At 36.1% G+C, this 20,431-nt stretch overlaps 2 protein-coding genes across 2 annotated transcripts; one reads left to right on the plus strand and one right to left on the minus strand.

Annotated features, from left to right (window-relative positions):
* Positions 1 to 4,072: 4,072 nt before the first annotated feature.
* Positions 4,073 to 9,716, plus strand: LOC107829165 (uncharacterized). The gene is given in 6 exon segments (XM_016656626.2): positions 4,073 to 4,497; positions 5,431 to 5,567; positions 5,569 to 6,639; positions 7,538 to 7,684; positions 8,553 to 8,669; positions 8,759 to 9,716. Coding segments are annotated over 6 exon segments (2,403 nt in total). The 5' UTR covers positions 4,073 to 4,202; the 3' UTR covers positions 9,395 to 9,716.
* Positions 9,717 to 11,142: 1,426 nt separating this feature from the next.
* Positions 11,143 to 15,279, minus strand: LOC107829164 (putative glycosyltransferase At5g03795). The gene is made up of 5 exons (XM_075246994.1): positions 13,679 to 15,279; positions 13,450 to 13,580; positions 12,844 to 13,192; positions 11,910 to 12,753; positions 11,143 to 11,825 (listed from the first exon to the last, which is right to left on the minus strand). Exons 1-4 carry the CDS (start codon positions 14,090 to 14,092, stop codon positions 12,064 to 12,066), a joined length of 1,584 nt encoding a protein of 527 aa, XP_075103095.1. The 5' UTR covers positions 14,093 to 15,279; the 3' UTR covers positions 11,143 to 11,825; positions 11,910 to 12,063.
* Between the last annotated feature and the right edge of the window lie 5,152 nt (positions 15,280 to 20,431).

Raw genomic sequence — 20,431 nt, forward strand, 5'->3', positions numbered from 1 at the left:
AATTTACTCTTGACTTGCCTTTGAAATAATAGCTCTATTCAAATACTTAACAAACCTCAAATAACACTCATCCCGAGTGACCCCAAATCACGAGACCACATCGTCTCAATACACATAAGCCATCTCATATTCTCCTTATGCACTCGATAGTATCTCCAACCGACACACTTATTCTGAAACACCTTCTGCAACTCCAAAATTGTTTCCTTTCCATCTTCCTAACACCGCACCGCAAACCCGATGATAGTATAGAAATTCTCCAAGTACCCTTCACACTTTGCCGCAAAACTCAAATCCTCATCCACATAATTAGCCCAAAAATCCTCGAGCACCACCTTAAATCTCGAATCCACTAGTACCATTATTGAGAGTCGCCTACTCTAATCCAGTCCCGATTATATATAACAAGATAACTAGTGCTCCGTTAGCACATGAACACTCCTAAGAAGCAACCGAAAGAGTCATTTTCCTTGTACATCACTCTCAAAGAAATAACAATTTTGAGTCATTCCCCAACCTTCACATAAACCGATAAGGCAAAAATATAGCACACACCCATAAAAATCCCTTGCTTGAATTACCTCTAATGTTCTCTTCCCTTAGTCACAACTGATCCACCAGTGTACCGACGATAAAAAATTTCACAGACACACAACCACGTTAGGGCTGCTTATCGGGCGGATCGTGCGATTATTTACTCTTAATGGTTTGGCTTATCGGTTATCGGCTTTTAAATGTATTAATCCGCTAGCCACCCGATAAGATATCAGGCAGATTGGTATCAGTTTAGCTATTATCGGGGGTTATCGGTTTATTTTCAGTTGATTGAAACTTAACATACTTCAGCACAGTCAACATTTCTCATACATATATATCAACTACATTCAAGTGGATGATTATCGTCTCATACATGAGAATGTGGACTGCTTGGGGTATTAGAAGATGGGGATTGCTTGAGCATAAGAATGCATAGTGTTGTTAGCACAACAGCCATAAGAATTTTACCAACAAAATTGCTCTTCTTCTTTGGATCTGCATAATCCAGGCCTACAATTAACAAAGAAAGTTGATGTTTTAGACCCAAAAAATAAGTATTGCTCACAAATCACAATAGCACAAATTAGATCGATTCTAGGCCGTTGAATCAAGGATAATAGAAGGCTGAGATTTGATTTTGATTTCATTAAGCGAAACGACATAGTTTAAGCAAAAACTACGTCGTTTTAGCCCCTTCCCTGGCAGCCCCTTCATGGATTAGCCATTGCACTTTTGGCCACTTAAATCATTTCAATTTTGGCCTAATTTCCTCAATCCTACTTATTAAACTAAATTTACACAAACAAAATAGTTAATTAAATAACTCATTCAAATGATCAATTAACTAGATAATTTACCAATTGAACAGTTAGTTAATTATTAAAATGCACGAATGAAGAAAGAACTATTTTTTTTGGGTATTTTTATGATAGAAAATATGCAATTAAAGACACAAAAATTAAGAAAAATAATTAAAATAACAAAACACTAAGGGGTCGTTTGGTATGAGGTGTAAGAAGGTATAGTGCTGGTATAAAAATTTAATATCACCTTAATACTTTAGCAAACCTGGTATAAGTTATCCCGGGATTATAATTAGTACCGGGATAACTTATATCTTATAGAGGGTGGGGTAATTAGTGTCGGGATAACTTATACATTCTTCTTAAAAATTATGCAATTGTCATTTTTAATACAACATACCAAACAATGCATAAAAAATAATATAAGGATAATTAATCCTATAATAATTTATCCCAGTATAACTTATCCCGACATAAACCGTATTCAAACCAAACGACTCTTAGTGACTTTAGGAGGTGTTAATAGTGCAAAAATTAAGTATTCAGGTTGACAATCTCGGCATTCTCAAGATTTTCCATTAGATTGACACATTAAACTACACAAGTGATACTTTTAGTTAAAAAGGAAAGAATTGCGGCGTGGGAGGATAATTGTCAATCTGTCATGTTAACATTCGAAATTACCAGTCTTTTTGTTCACCTGCTAATTTGACAACTAAATAAATAAGCTGTAAAGTATACGTAATGTAATTGGTTTTTCTGTGTCTACAACGTACACACACAAATAACATGCTACGCAACTAACGTTTGATGCAATTTATTGCTTGTTACAATCTTCATTATTTTATCACAAATTATGTACAATTGATTGAAACCATGACTTTTTACGGAACAAATATTTTAATATTAAATATAAACTGTAATCGTTCGTAATTCCTAATAAAAACTTTTTTAAGACAATCTTTTTCCAATGTAATTGTGGTACTCTTATGACTTGTTTGGATGATTGTTACCTATTGTATTGTATCGTATTGTTACTTTAAATACGATATTTGTTTTGATTGTTATTTAAATTTTATTGTATCGTATTATTAAATCCGTCGTTACTTTGTCCTTTTGTCTCATCTCACCCTTAATTATTATTTAATAATTTTATTTTATCATTTACCTTACCTTTTTATATAATAATTTTACCCTGTATCAAAATTTTTCTTTATAATATTACAAGTTTATTTTTATATTGCTGGTGCGTGATATCATAAAACAACGGCAAACGATACAATTTATCCAAATATTGTATTCATCAAATGATACAATACTGTTTATCCTAAAAAAATGGATAACAATTAAATTTGTAAGTGATTTTAAGGATACGTGGGTTAATTCAATACAAATGATAAATTGCGTTAGATTAAACAGATAAAGGACGTAATAAATTATTAAACCAATCAAGAGGAGTGATCCCGGACTTAGTAACAGCTTAATAAAATGCCTGCCTTCGATCCCGGGCTCATGTTACTGATGATTTGATGAACAAGAATAAGAACTTTGAATAACAGAGAAAATAAGAGTATATTGCCTTGATGTGCGTGTTACAATGTACAATGAATAATCAAACCCCCTTTATATAGTAGGGGAATTTTACCTCCTAAGTACAATTCGGTAAAAATCTTCTGTTTAACTAATCACCGGTTCTCTGCCGATACGTACCGAGATTCACGCCGTAACATCCGGGTGGTTACGGATATCATAGCCTTTTGTTGGTCGTGCTCGATTATCTGGTAATGCTCTCCGAGGCCTTTGGGATTCGAACCGAACCTGGGGGTCATGGTTCCGATACTCCCGAGGGCAGGCATTTTGTCCGGAACCCCGCTCGAGGGGCTCCTTGCCTCGATTTCGGTTCCTTACTGTCACGTCTCTCGCTCCGTTTACTTCATCGGAAATCGATGTGTCCCATGGACTCGGTTTTGCCCGTATACAAATACAATACAGTACAATACAATACAATACGATAAATTATGAAACGATACGTAACAACTATCCAAACAAACAAGTTTATAGATAAAACTGATTTTATTTCGGTGTTGGGACCTCAAGTATATCCTAGACCGACTAATACAATATGAAGCTTGCACTGCTATCATCCTGAGTATTAACATAATTAAGTTTCTGAAACTCAAACTAAATTTCGAAATAATACTAATAGGTTATTACGTGTTAATATTAAATGACTTATATATTTAGCTTTGAAAAAAATATAATCAAAAGTACTTTTTAAAAATTTGGCAATACTAATTTCTGATCAAAAGTGCATTTCAAATTAGATTCTAACACAAATTGTTTTTTGTCAAAATTATTTTTGAGAAGTTTGGCAATACTAATTTCAGCTCAAAAGTGATTTTCAAATTAGATACTGTTTTTATCAAAATTACTTTTGAGAAGTACATTTTTTAAAATAAGTTTGATTTAAAAAAAATATAAATCTTACCCAAAACGCGTCGTAAATTTGAGAGTTAAAATTTCTTATCCCATCGACAAAGAAATAGTCATAGGCTCATAGCTCATAGCTCATAGTACTCTAATTCCAAACACAGCAGGCCCCTTTTTAGCATTCAAAAATCTGTTTTTTCAAACTCATAGTAGGACCCAAAAAAAGGAAATCGCAGAGAAGCAGGACCGAAACGCCACGTAGTAAAACCCACGGGTTTCCAGAATACCCAAATTCGTCCGTCTTCTCTTCCCCATATAAAGGCGCCATTTGCATACGCATTCCCCCATTTAAAAACCCCTAAACCCTCACTCACGCACATCGCATTTTGCATTTCAAGTTCTCTCTTCTCTATCTGTGTGTGTCATGCGAAAATGATGTCTCGTGTATATGCAACGGACACTCAGTCGAAATCCTCCGATATCGCCGCCACCGTACTCGCCGCCTCGTCTCCGCTTCAGATCCTCGCCGCGTGCGACGCCGTTGAGTCGTTCTTACACAAGCATACACCTGACCAGTCCCGATGGTTCTTCTACATCACTTTCCCAACCCTAATTTGTAAACTCTTCGGCTTCGACGACTCAGCTTCTGCTCCGGCTGCCGTCAAGTCTCTCTCTCCTTCCGGCTGGATCGATATTGCCGCTTTATCCAACGATTCTCAGCTCGCAGGTTTGCTTCTCAAGCTCCACGCCTTTCCATTTCCGAGCTAATGACTTTGTCTTTTCTTCCATTTTCTCGGATTAGTCGTTCCGAAAAGGAACAATTTCTTATAATTGTCTCTATTTTATCATCACAATGTTATGCTTTGCAAGTAAAATATTCAGCTACAACTAGTTTTTTTTATAATGCTTTTATAATTGTTCTGTTTTTATCATTAAATGTTACGGTTTGCAGGTAGAATTTTCAGCTAATTATTTTGTCTTCACTTCCATTTTTTTTGCTAGTGTGGAAAATGTACTCGTTTTTAAATGCTATTTTGTGAACATCATCAGCTTCCATAAATTTCTCGCAATTTCTGTGCTTTTTGGATTTTTTTATTCTTAATATTGTTATCATTACAATGTTGTGGTTTACAGGCAGAATTTCTGCTATTTAATTTGTTCTCTCTGCCATTTTTTCGGTCACTAACTAAATTACTCATTTTGTGAAGTGAATCCTCTTCATATTCTAGAATTTTCTAACAATTTCCTTTCGAGTTTCAGAATTTTAGGTTTTATAGTAACAGTAGTTATGGGTTATAGGTAGAATTTTCATCTAATTAATTTCTTTTCTCTTGTCATATGGTGATTACCTAAATTACTCATCATGAAAGTTAATTTATAAACCTCCTGAATTCTGGAGTTTTCTTACAATTTCTTTATGCTTTATAATATTCTTAATCGTTTTATTTTTATCATCCCAAATGTTCTGGTTTCATGGTAGAGTCTTCATCTAACTAATTTTGATTGATCTGCCATTTTTGGCTGGCTATAGTAAATTACACATTTCCAAAGTGAATTTATAATCCTCCTCTGATTCCAGAAGCTTCTTACTGTTTCTTTATGTTTTGCAATGTTTTTAATTATTTTTTAGTTTTTTGGTAACAAATGTTGTTGTTTACAGGTAGAATTTTCAGCTTATTGTCGCCCAATGGCGTGTTGCTATCTTCTATTGCGGCTGCAGATGGGTCGTCTCTAGTTAAATATGTATTTCCTGTTGAAAGGTTACCCGAATGGGTTCGTTATATGCTTCAAAATGATAAGAGATTCACGGGTTTTGTCTGACTTATGCCCCTTGTTCAAAAATAGGTTGAAGGAGGACTCAGTTAAGGGTTCTTCATTTCAGGTTCAGTTGAATGTGTTTGAATATTACATGTTCTGGTTTACCTATTACCCTGTTTGTCGAGGTAATAGTGAGGGTCCTCAAACTGTAAGAGTTAAGAGAAGCAGAAGGTTTAGAATGGAGAATTGGGCTTATTCAATTCCAGGTTTGTCAAGCACCAAACGTGGGACGGAGCAGAAGAATGAGGGTAATTTGTATATGCGCCTTTTGTATGCATATCTCCATGCATATGTGCCTGTAGGTGATGTGAAGGCACATCAACCATATAGGAGCTCACTGCTTCATTACTCTTTTGCTTATGACACTCCAGTTGTTGAAAAAGCAGAGTTCTTGGTTAATACACTAATACAATTTTGGTTAGTTGATAATGATTTCTCACCGTTGCCTGTGAATTTGTGCAAATCCTTTGGTGTGTCGTTCCCTTTTCGGACAGTATTGGGCGAGACTCCTCCTACTTCAGGATTAGGCGAAGTAGTAAATGTGTTTGTTAAGTATCTTAATCTGAGTTCAGTTGCACCAACTGATGGAACTGACCAGTTTGACTATACTGAAAGTCCTAGGTGGAAAGTCGGGGGGACATTTAACGCTGTTCAATCTAGAAATGTTGTTACCATTGTGGATTCTGGTAACTCTTGGAACTCGTGGATTCAGAGGCCATTATACAGATTTATATTGAGGACATTCCTGTATTGTCCAGTGGAAAGTTCTATTAAAAATGCATCACAGGTGTTCACCTTGTGGGTTAGTTACCTGGAGCCCTGGACCATTTGTATGGAAGAATTTGCAGAACTTGATGCAAATTTGGGGAAGTCTAATGCAAGTACACTGAAGGAGGTTACCCAGTCAACTCCACATGCCTATACCTCTTCTTGGCAAGTTTTTGTATTAGCTAACTACTTATACTACAGCTCTTTGGTCATGCATTTTATTGGTTTCGCCCACAAGTTTCTTCATACAGATCCAGAAGTGATAGTCAACATGATTTCAAAGGTCTGTTCCATTTTCACATCTTTCCTTTGGTGGTTACTATTGCACGAAAGCTTCCAGTGCATGTTATTTGGGTGTTTGTTGCTATAATGAGTGACTGAATGCATGACATGTGTACGGTCTTAGTTTGGCATGTTTGGTCATCAATTTCTCTGATAGGGCTTCTTTAACTTTCAACTAGCTAAATGAAAACTGTTCCAGATAACACGAGTCTGGTGTTTCAGTTTCAACAGAAACTGTCGATTGTTATTTTGGAAATTAATGGAGATACCACTTTAACCTTTTTTGGGGGGGGGGTTAATTTGAAGTGATTTTGCCCAACTCCTTGATCCTAGAGGGTCTGGGATCCACAACTGCATATCCAGCTCCATATTTTAAACCTGAAATATAAACATTCCCTGCACTAAGATAGATAATTAATTGGAGAACAAATGAAACATACAGATCGGCCTAGATGCCTGCCATATGTGATGAAACAAATGCTATGCAATGAGTCATTTGAAGAGTTTGGTGTAACAAATCGCATGATGTTAGATGACAGAGGAAAGTTGTCTTAGTTGCCTTGCTAGAACAATAAATCATGATACACTTGGACGTTGGTGAACTGTAAGATCTAATGACATAGGAGCCTTGAGTTGTGGGATCTTGACTTTGCTAATGTTATGAAAAAATTGTCAACAGACTAGAATTCGCCAGGAGCTGGTGATCAAATTATTTTGAGCCAAGTCCTGTAATCATATGCTTCTCAGAGCATGTGTTGTTGCTTTCCAGTGGTCTGTTAAACTCTGCGTTTGTTGCTTGTCTTTATCCTGATTGACAATCAGATTAGTTAGGTACTCCACATGCTTTTATTTTACTCTCGTTCTTCTCATCCCTTCTTAAACTATGCTTTTTTATGCAGGTGATAAGAATATTAACTTCATCCACAGAACTAATGGACCTCATAAAAAATGTGGACACTGTATTTCATTCGAAACCAACTGGATCATCTAAATCAGTGCTTAATGCTTTGCATAGACATGTTCCTGCTATTCGTGAGCAATTACAGGTGCTGTAACTTCTCTTCTTACCAGTTGCTTAATTCATTGATAGCAGCTGGCGCACTTTATGTTGATCTTTTCTCTTAGAGTTATTACCCGAAATGTACCCTCATTTGACCGGTAGAAGCATCTTGTCAGCAAGTATCACAAGTAATTGGAGAAATGATGATCCTTGCATTATCTTATCTCCATTGTTCACTGAGCGGGGGGTCTATCGGAAACATCCTCTCTACCTTTATAAGGTAGGGGTAAGGTCTGCGTACACACTACCCTCCCCAGACCCCGTTTATGGGATTACACTGGGTCTATTGTTGTTGTTGTTGTTGTTGATGATGATGATCCCTGCATTGTAATAGTACAATATGATACCTGTAGATGGTGTGTAGTTCCCTTAAAGTAATGAATGGAAAATAGGAAAAAGATATGCATTACTTTATATTATTTCATTTATATTTTCCGATCTTCACTTGCAAAATTCCAACCTACCTGTCTGGGCCATTTGGAGAAATGAGTTGGCACTGATTTTTGTAGGGCCTGAATCTTGGTTTCTTTTCATGAAGAAAGTGATTTATGTGTACTGCGTTTACCATTATGAAACCTATTATCGTCTTCCTAAAATCGGTCATGCGCTGGGAATTATACGAGAAACTGTCTCTGATTGCAAGTGTTCTAGGACGATGATTAAGGGTTTGTAATATAAATGTGCAAGTTTGTCTAATGAGATTCTTCATGCCCATGCCCCAAGGCCCATCAGATTTTCCATAAAGTATTGTCTTTCTTGTGTGACCTTTCTAGTAAGGCTAAATTCTATGCTTATCCATGTGAGCTCCAATATCACTTCTTTACAATTCTTATGTTCTTTTCCTGTTGTGTCAGGACTGGGAGGACGGCCTATCTGAGACTGATGCTGATGGTTCTTTTTTGCATGAGAACTGGAACAAAGATTTACGACTTTTCAGTGATGGTGAAGATGGTGGACAAAAGTTGCTTCAGGTGATCAATATTTAGCACTCTAGATATCCGTTCCGTGTAGGTTGTGCTTGTGTATATATGTTACTAACTCAGTCCAACCTGTTTGTCAGCTCTTTGTATTGCGAGCAGAATCTGAACTGCAATCAATTGGTGGGGAAAATCTTACACAAAACCTCCAGTGTTTGGACAGACTAAAATCTGAGCTTGGCCAGTTATTTGGTGGCCCTATCTTGAAGCCCCTGAATACGCCAGAAATTGTACAGTGTGAGCACTCACGGGATGAAATCTTTACACCCAGAAGTTTTGGCAACAGAACAATGGCCGATATTAAATACAAGGGTGATTGGATGAAGCGGCCCATCTCAGATGATGAAATCGCGTGGCTGGCAAGGGTGCTTGTAAAGCTATCAGGCTGGTTGAACGAGAGTCTTGGGTTGATCCAGGTCGATAGCAGCCAAGAGGCTCCTTCTTGGCCATATGTTGACTTGTCCAATGATGCAAGGAGTGTATGTGGACTGACGGAGATGATTAAAGTTGTGTTGTGCTCTTTCATTTCCTGGCTTCTCGTGTTACGCGTGTCTGGGGTGAGGTTCATGAGAAAGCATGGCTTCAGGGTGAATCTCAGGGTCTTCGCATCAAAGAAGGTAGTAGTGATGTTGCTTATCGTTGGTGCTTTCAGTCTACTCAAGAGAGCTTTTGCAGCGTCGGGCAATGTGTACATGGTAAATCAAGCAACACTACAGTAAGAAGATTACGAAGATAGGTATAGGAGTGAACGAAAAAAGAATAGAAATACTCGAGCAAAAAGAAAGGAAATTAAAAATCTGCTGTCTTCCAAAGTTTTGTTTTGTTTTGTTTTGTTTTGTTTGTAAATGAGCTTATCTTGTGCAGCATGGAGAATTGATGTAACAACCTTTGTGCAAGCCTTGAGTCCTTCGACTCAGTTATATAGTTCTTGCTCCTAGCTGAAGCTATAAGCTTTGATGTGCCTTATCGAGTACTGTGCACCCAGTCATCAGAGAAGTCTTTGCGTAGGAATTACAAAAGCCTTTGCGTTTTTTGAAGCGATTATTACTGCTCTTTTTGTTTTCGTTTTTTCTTCAGATCGTTTTGTTAGATTCTTAAGGAGCTTGGTACTCATCAGAGAAGTTCATTTAGGGTCGTTTGGTACCCGGGATAAGGTAGGATAAGGTGTGAGATTAAATTTATACCATATTTGGTTGACGGTATAAATTTATTCCGCAGGATATCCCAGGATATGAGATAAATTAATCAAGTGATTATAATCCCAAGATTAGAACCCCGGAATAATTTAATCTGCGTATCAAATGACCCCTAAGGAGCTTTGGGAAACTCACCTCTTCACATGCCTCATCATACTTGCCCCTTTCTTGGTACGACGAATTTTTGGTAAACTCACAGGTAAACATTCGCTTTCAAGTTAACCATTTTCCACTATCAGGTTAATTAATAACCTGTCACAGATAACTACTTCTTACTGTTAAATTTTTTACCCCGGCGATGTATATAATTTAAGTATAGTTTTATATAGCGTGTACATAAGCACATTAAACTGGTCATTTGGTGCAAAAGGCAAATTCTTTGTTTTTGGTTTGTTTTTCAAACTATCTTAGTCAAGCAGTTGCCTGATTATATTAAGATACTGGATATTTAGACTCTTAACAATGGACATTTTTGTCATTTGAGAGTTTTATACGAGACGTATTAATCCTAATAACTTGAGCGATAACGTTCTCTTTGATAAAGGAAGTTGTCGTGAAACTCTGGCATCTCTTTTCTTTAGACAGTGAGTAGAATGCTTACCAACATTTATCTTTGTTTTAGTTCTCAGTGGCTTAAGCAGGAAATTTTGTTCGCCGCTGCGTCACAATTTGAAAAGGTATTTTTACCCCATATATTATTTTATATTATCTAACATATAAATTTAGTAGAAAAAAATTGACGAAGCCGTGTCACGTTTGTATCTATGTGAGCTAGTGTTTTCAATGTCAGATCTCGGACGTACTTATGGCATCATATCTAAAGTGTTAATTATAAAACTCTCCCTGCATTTCCACAACGAAGAGGGGTCGTCATTGGTATGAAATATGAAGCAGCGAAGGATAATCATCTAGTAAATGTTGCATTAGAGGCGGATCTAAGATTTAAATTTTATGGGTTTAATCTTTGAAGTTCTTATAATTGAACCCATTATATTTGTTAAGTTATGAGTTCATATCTACTATTTGTTGCATTTTTCGTGATTTATCACATATAAATTTGTAATATGCGCTGAAAGTTCTGGGTTTAAATAAACACAATGACAATGAGCTGCATTCGCCCCAGAGTGGCATCTAAGTAGTTGAAACGGATATTAGTGCAGTTTAACTTGCAATAGCAAGTCATTTTACCAGTGATTTTAGTAGTTGTAATACATTACACCGTCAGTGTATAAAACTTAAACTCGACTAATATAGGGCAGAAATGTAGAAATCACTATTTGTTCTTGTGATTACTGAAAAAATATACACTGGTACATATATTCACAGCAGAAAAGTAGATGGGAATTTCTCTCCCTGGTATACTTGAATATTCTACATTGTATTCAATACAATTACCAACTAGATGAATATTCTCCAGTCTTACTGTGTCGGACATTAGAGCATTATTCAAAAATGTAAATTCCTTTTCTATATATACTACTATAACTTTAGAATTCTATGAGAATGAACTCCCTGCTCATTTCTAAGAGTATCTTCTGGAAAATAAAATCAAGGATCATCTACGGATAACCTGGTTTATACCGAAGAAAATTCAACTTCAGCGGAAACCTTATGAAAATAGGGAACAACAACAATAAATCCAGTGAAATTCCACAAGTGGGGTCTGAGGAGGGTAGAGTGTACGCAGAGCTTACTCCTGACGTATGAGGATAGAGAGGTTATTTCCGGTAGACCCTCGGCTCAGGAACTGTGAAAATAGGGAAAATGTGTGAAAATGCTGATGACATGAGACAAAGTCTTAACTGCGATATCTTTCCTCCTCCGGCTGTAATGTGCATGTGCAACTTGGGACCTGTAATCCTTGCACCACTATTGAGTACTACCTGAATCGCAGCAGAGTCTGCAGTTGGAAAAAGAGATACGAACGGACAGGAATAACCAATCGGTGAAACCTCTGCCATCAGAAAGAAATTGGTCTTATCAATAAAGCTATGTTCATTTGTGTTCTTTCAAGTGAAGTGGAAAAAGCTTTCAATACCTCATATCATTTCAAGAGTGTACAAGTGAAGAGAATTAGTCACCAGCAATTCTTGAAATATCGGCCTATAAATGTCAAAAAGAGCCCTTATGGTTCATGTTGATGTTCAATCGAGCAGACGGGCAAGTTGAGAGCAGTCTGAACTCGAGAGGGATTATGATATCTGTGATACTTGAAGCTGGTTGAGCCTGCTAGTCCAAATGGAATGCAAAATCATGTGGAACAGATCATATCTAGTAGGTATTGAGTTCCAATGGAAATGCTTCTGCAGCCTTTTGACATTATTTTGCATGACCAAATACTGTCTTAGAGGTATACTTAACAAAATCTCCTTCAGTTTAGGAATATCTTTCTCAGCAACAACCACAGAAAAAGCACTCCAATCGAGCACTTCGTCAAATGGGAGGGCTAGATTATCAGCAATGATCACTGGCACACACTCGTAGTATATTGCCTCGACGATCCTTGGGCTGTTCACTTCAAAGCCCATTGGACAAAGGCAGTACTTGCTTGATTTCATGTGTTCAGGATAAGACATAATTCTTGAGACTCTATTGGGTAGAGGCCCGTAAATCCTCATGTCTTCATCTCTGTCGCTCCAGTACTGGAGAAGTTTGGGACGGACTGGACCGTGCATATTTCCAGCAAAGAAGGCAAGAATTGGGCGTTGTGACACTCTTTTTCCACCAAGATTTCTAAGTGGCTTCTGAACGTTCCTAATGGCGGTCTCTGGGAGGGAAACATCTTTCCCAGCTTTAAATATTCCTTCAGATATATCTGCATTGCAGAGAGCTTTAATAGTGTTTCTAATTAGCTCCTCATGTTCTTTTAAAATGTAAGGCCCCTGTAACAATTGGTAATGCACATCGTTGTAAGAAATTAAAGGATACTATACTGCCAAGATTATATTTTTAATTAAGAATTTGATGCATACCCAATCATGGCAAGCAACTAGAAAATGATCTGTTCCATGTGTGCGATTCCAGAACGGGTACTTTGCAGCTAGCATATTAACATAGTCGCGCAGGAATACTGACAGCGGCTTAAGATTGTGTGAGTTAGGTATGTAAAGTGCCAGCTGCAACTGACGTGCACTATATGGCAGATAGAATAGGTGAGCCTTTTCTGGGTCCCTGGTGACAAAGTAGCGGCTTTCCTCCATCAACTTCATGAACCATCCTTCAGATGAATAAATTCCCATAAGATGAGGTTCGTGGAAAATAGGTCTCTCTCCTTCTTTGTAAATGTAAACTTTGAGTAAAAGTTCCATCAACTCGTAACTCCTGCAATGTCAATCCAAAATTGTGCTTAAACAAAAAGAACCATTATGAAAGAGATGCCAAAGGTATGTACAATACTATAAAGCTTTTATTAGGCTATACTTGCTGAGGGAAGAAAACAATTGTGATTTGTTTGCACCACAAATAGGCAAAGAGATGAGTGGTTAAAGGTAACTCTACCCTAACAAAATCAGACACACAACCATTGAGTAACATCATATCAGATAAAGAGCTATGTAAGGAACTATAACCCATCATACCTCTTAAAGATGGAAATATTCTTAAACAGCGGAGCATATAAGTCTGTATCATTGGTGACCAGAGGAGCTTTCTCAATCTCGCTTTTAGCATATGCAAGTGCCTCATTTGGTGTCAAAGAAGCTATAAATCTCTGGAGATGACTACATTAGATTTAAAAACAAGATAACAAGAAGGAAGAATGACTTTACTAATCGCTCCTGAGGAATATAAGCACATTATCAGACTTACCTGCAAGTGATCGGGCACAACAGGTGGAGGTGGATAAATAATCTTTTCTACTACGCGTGCATGCTTCCTGTGTCTCCTACGCCTAAGAAGTCTTTCTCGTCTTTCCAGAACTCGCTTTGATCGGTTTGTTGTGGCTGTAGATTGGAGTGAAACAACTGTGGGCAAATGCCTACTCATTTTCAACTGGTTATCTGATGTCACCGAAAGTTCCCTCGAATTTTTTCCACGATTGAAGTGTTGGTAAGATGAAACATCCAAGGGTGGAGATACAACCCATTCAGTCAAAGGATTAGGGAGTGTGGAAATTTGAAAAATGACCCTAAACACTGTTAAAATAGTGCCTATAACAAACAGTTTCCTCCAGTTAACTCTGAACAACAGAACAACAATTATTGGCCGCAAGAATTTCCTCATCTCATTTAGCAAACTAACTCTCCTGCCTATACTACAAATATCCAACCATCTACTAACTCTCCTGCCTATACTACAAATATCTGACCATGTTAATGAAATGATATGTACATTGAAGTAAATCTGATTTCAATCCAATTGGCAACCTAAAACAGCCATCCCATGCATCCAACAAGTTCCTCAGCGCAAAGTAGGAGATCTGTCAAAAGAATAGGATGAAAGAAATCAATAAGTTCATTCAAACATGCAAGGATATGAATCCACCGGAAAATGCCTTAACTATGGCACATGAAAATCAAAAACTTATTTAACCATTCTAGGTAAGGAAATTAACTATTCTTTGAAGAGTAAAAGGAAATTTCTGTCACCGAGAATTTTACTCTTCTAAGTCTTGGTAATATGATGTATTGGATTGAGGCGTAGTAGCTGTTGACCGTAATAGGATAGAAAATCTTGGAATCATTACAGAAAATAGCCACAACTATGACAACAACAATTAGTACGACATGAGTAAAAACAGAAGAGAGATCATTTGATGGAATAAGACGACACCAACAGGATAAGTAAATATAGGTCTAAACTCGGTGTTTATGCCAAATTTAGCAGTTATAGATAAATGTGGAATATATATCACTTAACCATGATTAAGTGCAAAATGTGTGTATAAAAGACATATTGCATTCATTCGTTTTGTGTAAACACATTAGTTGCTGGAAGTAAACAACTCTAATCTTTTCACGATCTAATGTTAACAGCAACCTTAGAGATTCCTTTTTCTGATACATAATAAAGCAATCTTTAGTCCTAATAACTTTCAATATAACAGATTATCACAAGCTAACGATATGCATAATTATCCCCAAAGTAAAGAAGTAAAAATGTGGCCAAATAAGTATGAATTCAGAAAATGAATTACTTGCACATTATAATCAAACAAAATGCATGCATAAAAAATGGAGTATGACTTATTTCATTACAAAGGCAACTAAACTTTAGAGATGTCAAATTGTGTAATTGTTAACTTTATTATAGGAAGATAAACGGACGGCAGCCATACGACGCCGAAGAGTCGCCGGAGAAATTGTAACAAAAAAAGGGAATAGAAATTGGAGAGGGAATGGAAATTTGGAAGAGAAAGTTAATCTGAGAAGGGAAAGAGCGAAATTGGCGGTAACTGTTTGTTTCCATATTTGTATTGGCCGTTGTCAGTTGTCAATTCCTTTCAACTGCGCCTCTCTTTTTAATTTTTCCGTAGATAAAGGATCAGAGGAGATAATTAAAAAGTAAAAACTTGTATTGCAAATTTGCAATTTGCAAGAATATGTATGGTTTTAATAAATACTTAAAAATTATTCGCAATATCAATATAAACTTATTTCCAATTGCACATATATATAAGTCATACGTAAAACATATAAGGTGGTTATATTAATAATTTTCAACATTGAGGGATTAATGACGGTGGGGGAGGCAAGATCTTCGCTAAGGGGTTCAAAAAGAAAAAAGTTAAAACTACTGGGAATTTAACCTATGACCTTACAAAAGTTTTGAACCCTTTGACCACTAAGCTACACTTTTGGATTGTGTCAAGGGGATTCAAAACTTAATATATAGAGGTAAAAAAAAAGATTTTGCCTTATATATAAAGTGTAATTTTTCGGCGAATGGGGTTCGGGTGAACCCCCATCCGCCCCTAAATCCGCCCCTGGTTACTTATGTTTTAATAGAAAACTTATGTGTTTATTGTATGTTTTTCCTCATCTTAAACAAAGGCGGATCTCAAAATTTCAATAAATTAGGTTTAAATTTTATGTTCTTACTGTCGAGCTCATTGTAATTTTATAATTATGAGTTCAAACAGTATAATATTTATTGAAATATTTAGTGACTTTTCATACATATATATACCTAAGCTTAGTCCGCGTTAAAAATACTGAGTTTTGTTGGAGACAACCTTATTATCTAAATCTCGCTTAAAGGGGTAAACTTATCCACTCCCTTTTGTCTCTAGAAAAACAAAAAAAACAGAAATAAGCCGATTTACAACGGGTAATTGAAAAATAGTCATATTTTTAAATGTAACCAAAATTTAGTCACATTTTCATATAAAGATAAAATTTGAACAAAAATATCCTTAAAAATTCGGAAAAATTCCAACATAATATGTTGGAATTCGAATATTTTTAAAAAGATATTCCAACATAATGTGCTCGAGTTCCAAAATAATATGCTGAAAGTTTATATGCAGAAGCTACATAATCCAGCATAATATGCTGGAACTTTCCTTGTTTTATTTAGGGTATTTTTGTCCAAATTTTATCTCCGCATAAAATAATGGCTATTTTTCAATGACTTTGCAAACGCTGACTATTTTTCGATTAAAAGTCTGACAACTGGCTAGCCCGTGCTATTTTCACTTGGGATTTTTACCTATATGTACTACATTAGAAACTTATTTACCCTCATTATTTAGGTTTTAACTTAATTACAAGTTGATATACAATTTACAAATTATATACAAATTAGTATTAATGAGTATCCCATTATATTAGGAATTTAACAGGGAATTCCCTCTTCGCTATCTCTCTTTGATCTCTCTCTATGTCTCTCTCTCATTCTCTATCAGTATTCTTATATTAATATCTTCATGTGGATTAACTGAAGAAATTATACTAATGTTAAGTGAAAAAAGAGAGAGAAGATTAGTACCTAGCAAAGTTCATGTCTCAGATCCTATGAAAACGAGGAAGTAAATAAGAAAGAAATTAGCTCTGATGAAGAGAATCATGCTAGTTATCATTTTTTTTAGCTTTTTGGAATCAATAAACAACATAGTATTAATTAGAAGCGAGTAGATTGAATTGAAAACTATTTTAATCCATTAAAAACTCCATTGACAACCATTAAAAAGTTTCAAAGCTTTGGATTCGAAAATGGAATTTTATGAAATTATTTTTTGTTTGGATTGAGTGTTGTTGCAAATGATTGGGAATATCCGTTGGAGTTTATATCTCAAATTTGAGACAATTTGGTGAAGATTCGAGTTGGTTTTGGTTGAAATTTCAGATTGAAACTCGCAAAAGAAGACGTGAACAAATTGTATATATTTTTTATGTCGAATGTTGAAACGGTATACAAAATATCTACAACTTACATAATTGTATATAAGTTGTATATAAATTGTATATAAATTGTAGTTTTTGACCGGATTCTGTACAACAAATGTGTATTTATGATTTTATGTTGTAGATAAATTATAGATTCTGACCGAATTTGTATATATTTTGTAAAAAACTTTTGTTACTTCCTATAAATATAAAAACTAGACAAAATCGGGTAAATAAGTTTAAAATCTTGTATATATACGAAAAAGTCCCTTTTCACTTTTGTCTCGATATTGTGTACTGGGCTCCCTTTTCATGGGCCAACCATCCAATCTATAATTCATTCCGAATTTTATGATTGCACTTTGACCATACGTTCGTTTAAATGTGAATTTAATTTTTTTTACAGGTAATTAAAACTTTTAGTACACCATTTTATCTCTATCTCTATCTTTGTAAACCAAACATGGGAAAGAAAAAGACGTTAACTTCCATTTCTCCACACTATTCTTGCAACTATGGAAGGGAAAGTAGAAAAGTAGAATTTTCACTTTTAATTGGTTTTGTTCAAATAGAGACTGAAAGGAAAGTGAGAGAATAAAACTCTTCATTCATTAGGGCTTATCTTTTACTTTTTCCAGGAGGAGCCAACTTCAGAAAATTAACAGAAAACACTACTAGAAAACGACTAGATTCCGACCGGAATTTCCAACTGAAAAAAGTGGTCGGAAGTTTTCGTCGAATTCCGTCGAAAATTTAGAAAAAGTTTTTTTTTTTTTAAATTTTATAGTTACCGGCCACATCGGTCGGAATTTTTTCTCGCAAAATTCTGCGTGCCAGCGTTCTGACTAAGTTAGTCGGAAAAAAATTGTCACGACTCAAAATCTCACTTGTCATGATGACGCCTATCTCAATACTAGACAAGCCGACAATCTCAATAAACCACCATATCTTTTAAGTTTAAAAATATAGTATTTAAATGCAATAGAAGAAGTCTCAAAAATACATATATAAACACCCCCAAAACCCGATCTAACTGAGTACATGAGTATCTAATATGAATATAAAGTCTGACTGATAAAACACTGTCTGAAAGTATGGAACAATACAATAACTGAAGAAAAGAGAGACAAGATCAGCAGACACCGAGCAGCTACCTTGATAGTCTCCAACAGATAAATCCTCAAATCTGGCAACCACCGTATCCGGAAGTACCTGGATCTGCACACGAGGTGCAGAGTGTAGTATGAGTACAACCAACTCAATAAGTAATAAAACTAACCTCTGGGCTGAAAGTAGTGACGAGCTCCGCATGTACAATCCAGTATAAATAATAACAATACATAAATGTAGGCATACTTTCAAGTTCAACACTTGCTTTCGGTACAAATAAAACAGATCAATTCTGAACAATATGAGGAATATGACATCTCTGTATCTACATGCCAATGTACGTACTGTATATGATGCACCTTAATGAAAACTCCGTGTACTCACAATCTAAAATACTCAATCACTCAGTACTGTATATGACCAATCTAGTACATGGAAGATCCATCCCAAAATATATATGTATATCCATCAACTGACAGTCAGTCGCTCAGTACTGTATAAGGCCAATCCAACCCAGAGGAAGATCCATCCCCAAATATCAATGATTCAGACAAGATCCATGTCCAGAAAAAATTCATCCCTCAATATAAATACTTTGGGCAAGATCCATGTCCCTCAATATATATATATATATATATATATATATATATATATATATATATATATATATATATATATATATATATATATATATATACACACACACACACACACACACACACATATATCAACTACGCTCACTGTGGGGGTGCAGACTCCGGAGGGGCTCCTTCAGCCCAAGCGCTATAATAGCCAGATCCAAGCATAAATAAATAAACATAACTATCACTCAGAATCTCCAGTCTCTCGGGCTCTCAAAAACATGAAAAATCAACCCGACATGATGATATTAAGTATCAATGAATGACAACAGAGATTGAGATATGATATGCAAGTGATAGATGTGACTCAGTACAAAATTATAAATTTTAAAAAATAGTTCAACAACAATACGACCCATGTGGGTCCCAAAATATATCGGCGCATCACCAAATCATGATCTTTAACATGAGTCTCAGCTCAATTTCTCTAACACGTGGAGGATGTGCGGATAATGATATTTATTTAATTATGCAACTCCACGAAATCAATTAAGTCACAATTCCTATGATGCACGCTCACACGCCCGTCACCTAGCGTGTGCGTCATCTCCAAACAATTCATACAACATGTAATTCAGAGATTCATACCCTCAGAACCAAGTTTAGAAATATTACTTACCTCAAACCGTGTAATTCTTTATTCCACTATACCCTTGCCATGAGAATTGGTCTCCGAACAATTAATTCGATTCTGTCAATACCAATTATTGTAATTAATTCCATAAGAAAATACTAATTTCCAATAAAAATCCAAAATTACTCAAAAATTGCCCCTGGGGCCCATATCTCGGAACCCGACAAAAGTTACAAAATATGAACGCCCATCCAACCATGAGTCCAACCATACAAATTTACTAAATTCCGACATCAACTCGACCCTCAAATCTTCAATTAAAGTCTTTGAAGATTTCTACCATTTTCAACCCAATCTTTACCCATTTGAACTCAAAAATTTTTCCACAAACCTTATTGGTATAAGCATGTATAAATAATACTCTTACACCCAAGAATCATACTCCTAATTAACCATCTTCTATCCAAATCCGAAATTGAAAAACTAGGGTATGAAACCTTACCTCTTAGATGAAGAACTTGAGAGATTTCTTGTTGGATTTCAAGGTTTGAGCAAGATTTGATGAACAAGACACTTGAGCTTCTTCCTCTCTCTAGAACACTCTCACTTCTCTCTAAAAATATCAAGTTTTAGCTCAAAAATGAGTTAACCCCTCTCCCTACCCGGCCTTGGGTGTATTAAATGGGCTTTTACGTGCGCGGCCGCACACCTGGGCTAGTGGCCGCGCATCCGGCCACGCACCTGAGGCAGAAAGTCTCAAATATGTGCGGCCGCGCATATGACACAGGTCCAGTAAAATTGCCATAACTTTCTGTATACATATCCAATGTCACACCCCAAACCTGGGGGCAAGACCTGCACCCGGTGCCTCACCTATCCCTGCGTACCAACTTGCGACTAAGAGACTCTG

This window comes from Nicotiana tabacum, chromosome 23 (genome assembly GCF_000715075.1).
Source record: "Nicotiana tabacum cultivar K326 chromosome 23, ASM71507v2, whole genome shotgun sequence".
Lineage (NCBI taxonomy): Eukaryota > Viridiplantae > Streptophyta > Magnoliopsida > Solanales > Solanaceae > Nicotiana > Nicotiana tabacum.

Bases quoted from the DNA above. Each gene is read 5' to 3' on its own strand.
- LOC107829164 (XM_075246994.1), bottom strand. From the start codon at position 14,092: ATGAGGAAATTCTTGCGGCCAATAATTGTTGTTCTGTTGTTCAGAGTT. The intron at 13,193-13,449 runs GTATGATGGGTT...TTGACATTGCAG, and splicing joins AATATTTCCATCTTTAAGAG to GAGTTACGAGTTGATGGAAC. The intron at 12,754-12,843 runs GTATGCATCAAA...CAATTGTTACAG, and splicing joins TAGTTGCTTGCCATGATTGG to GGGCCTTACATTTTAAAAGA.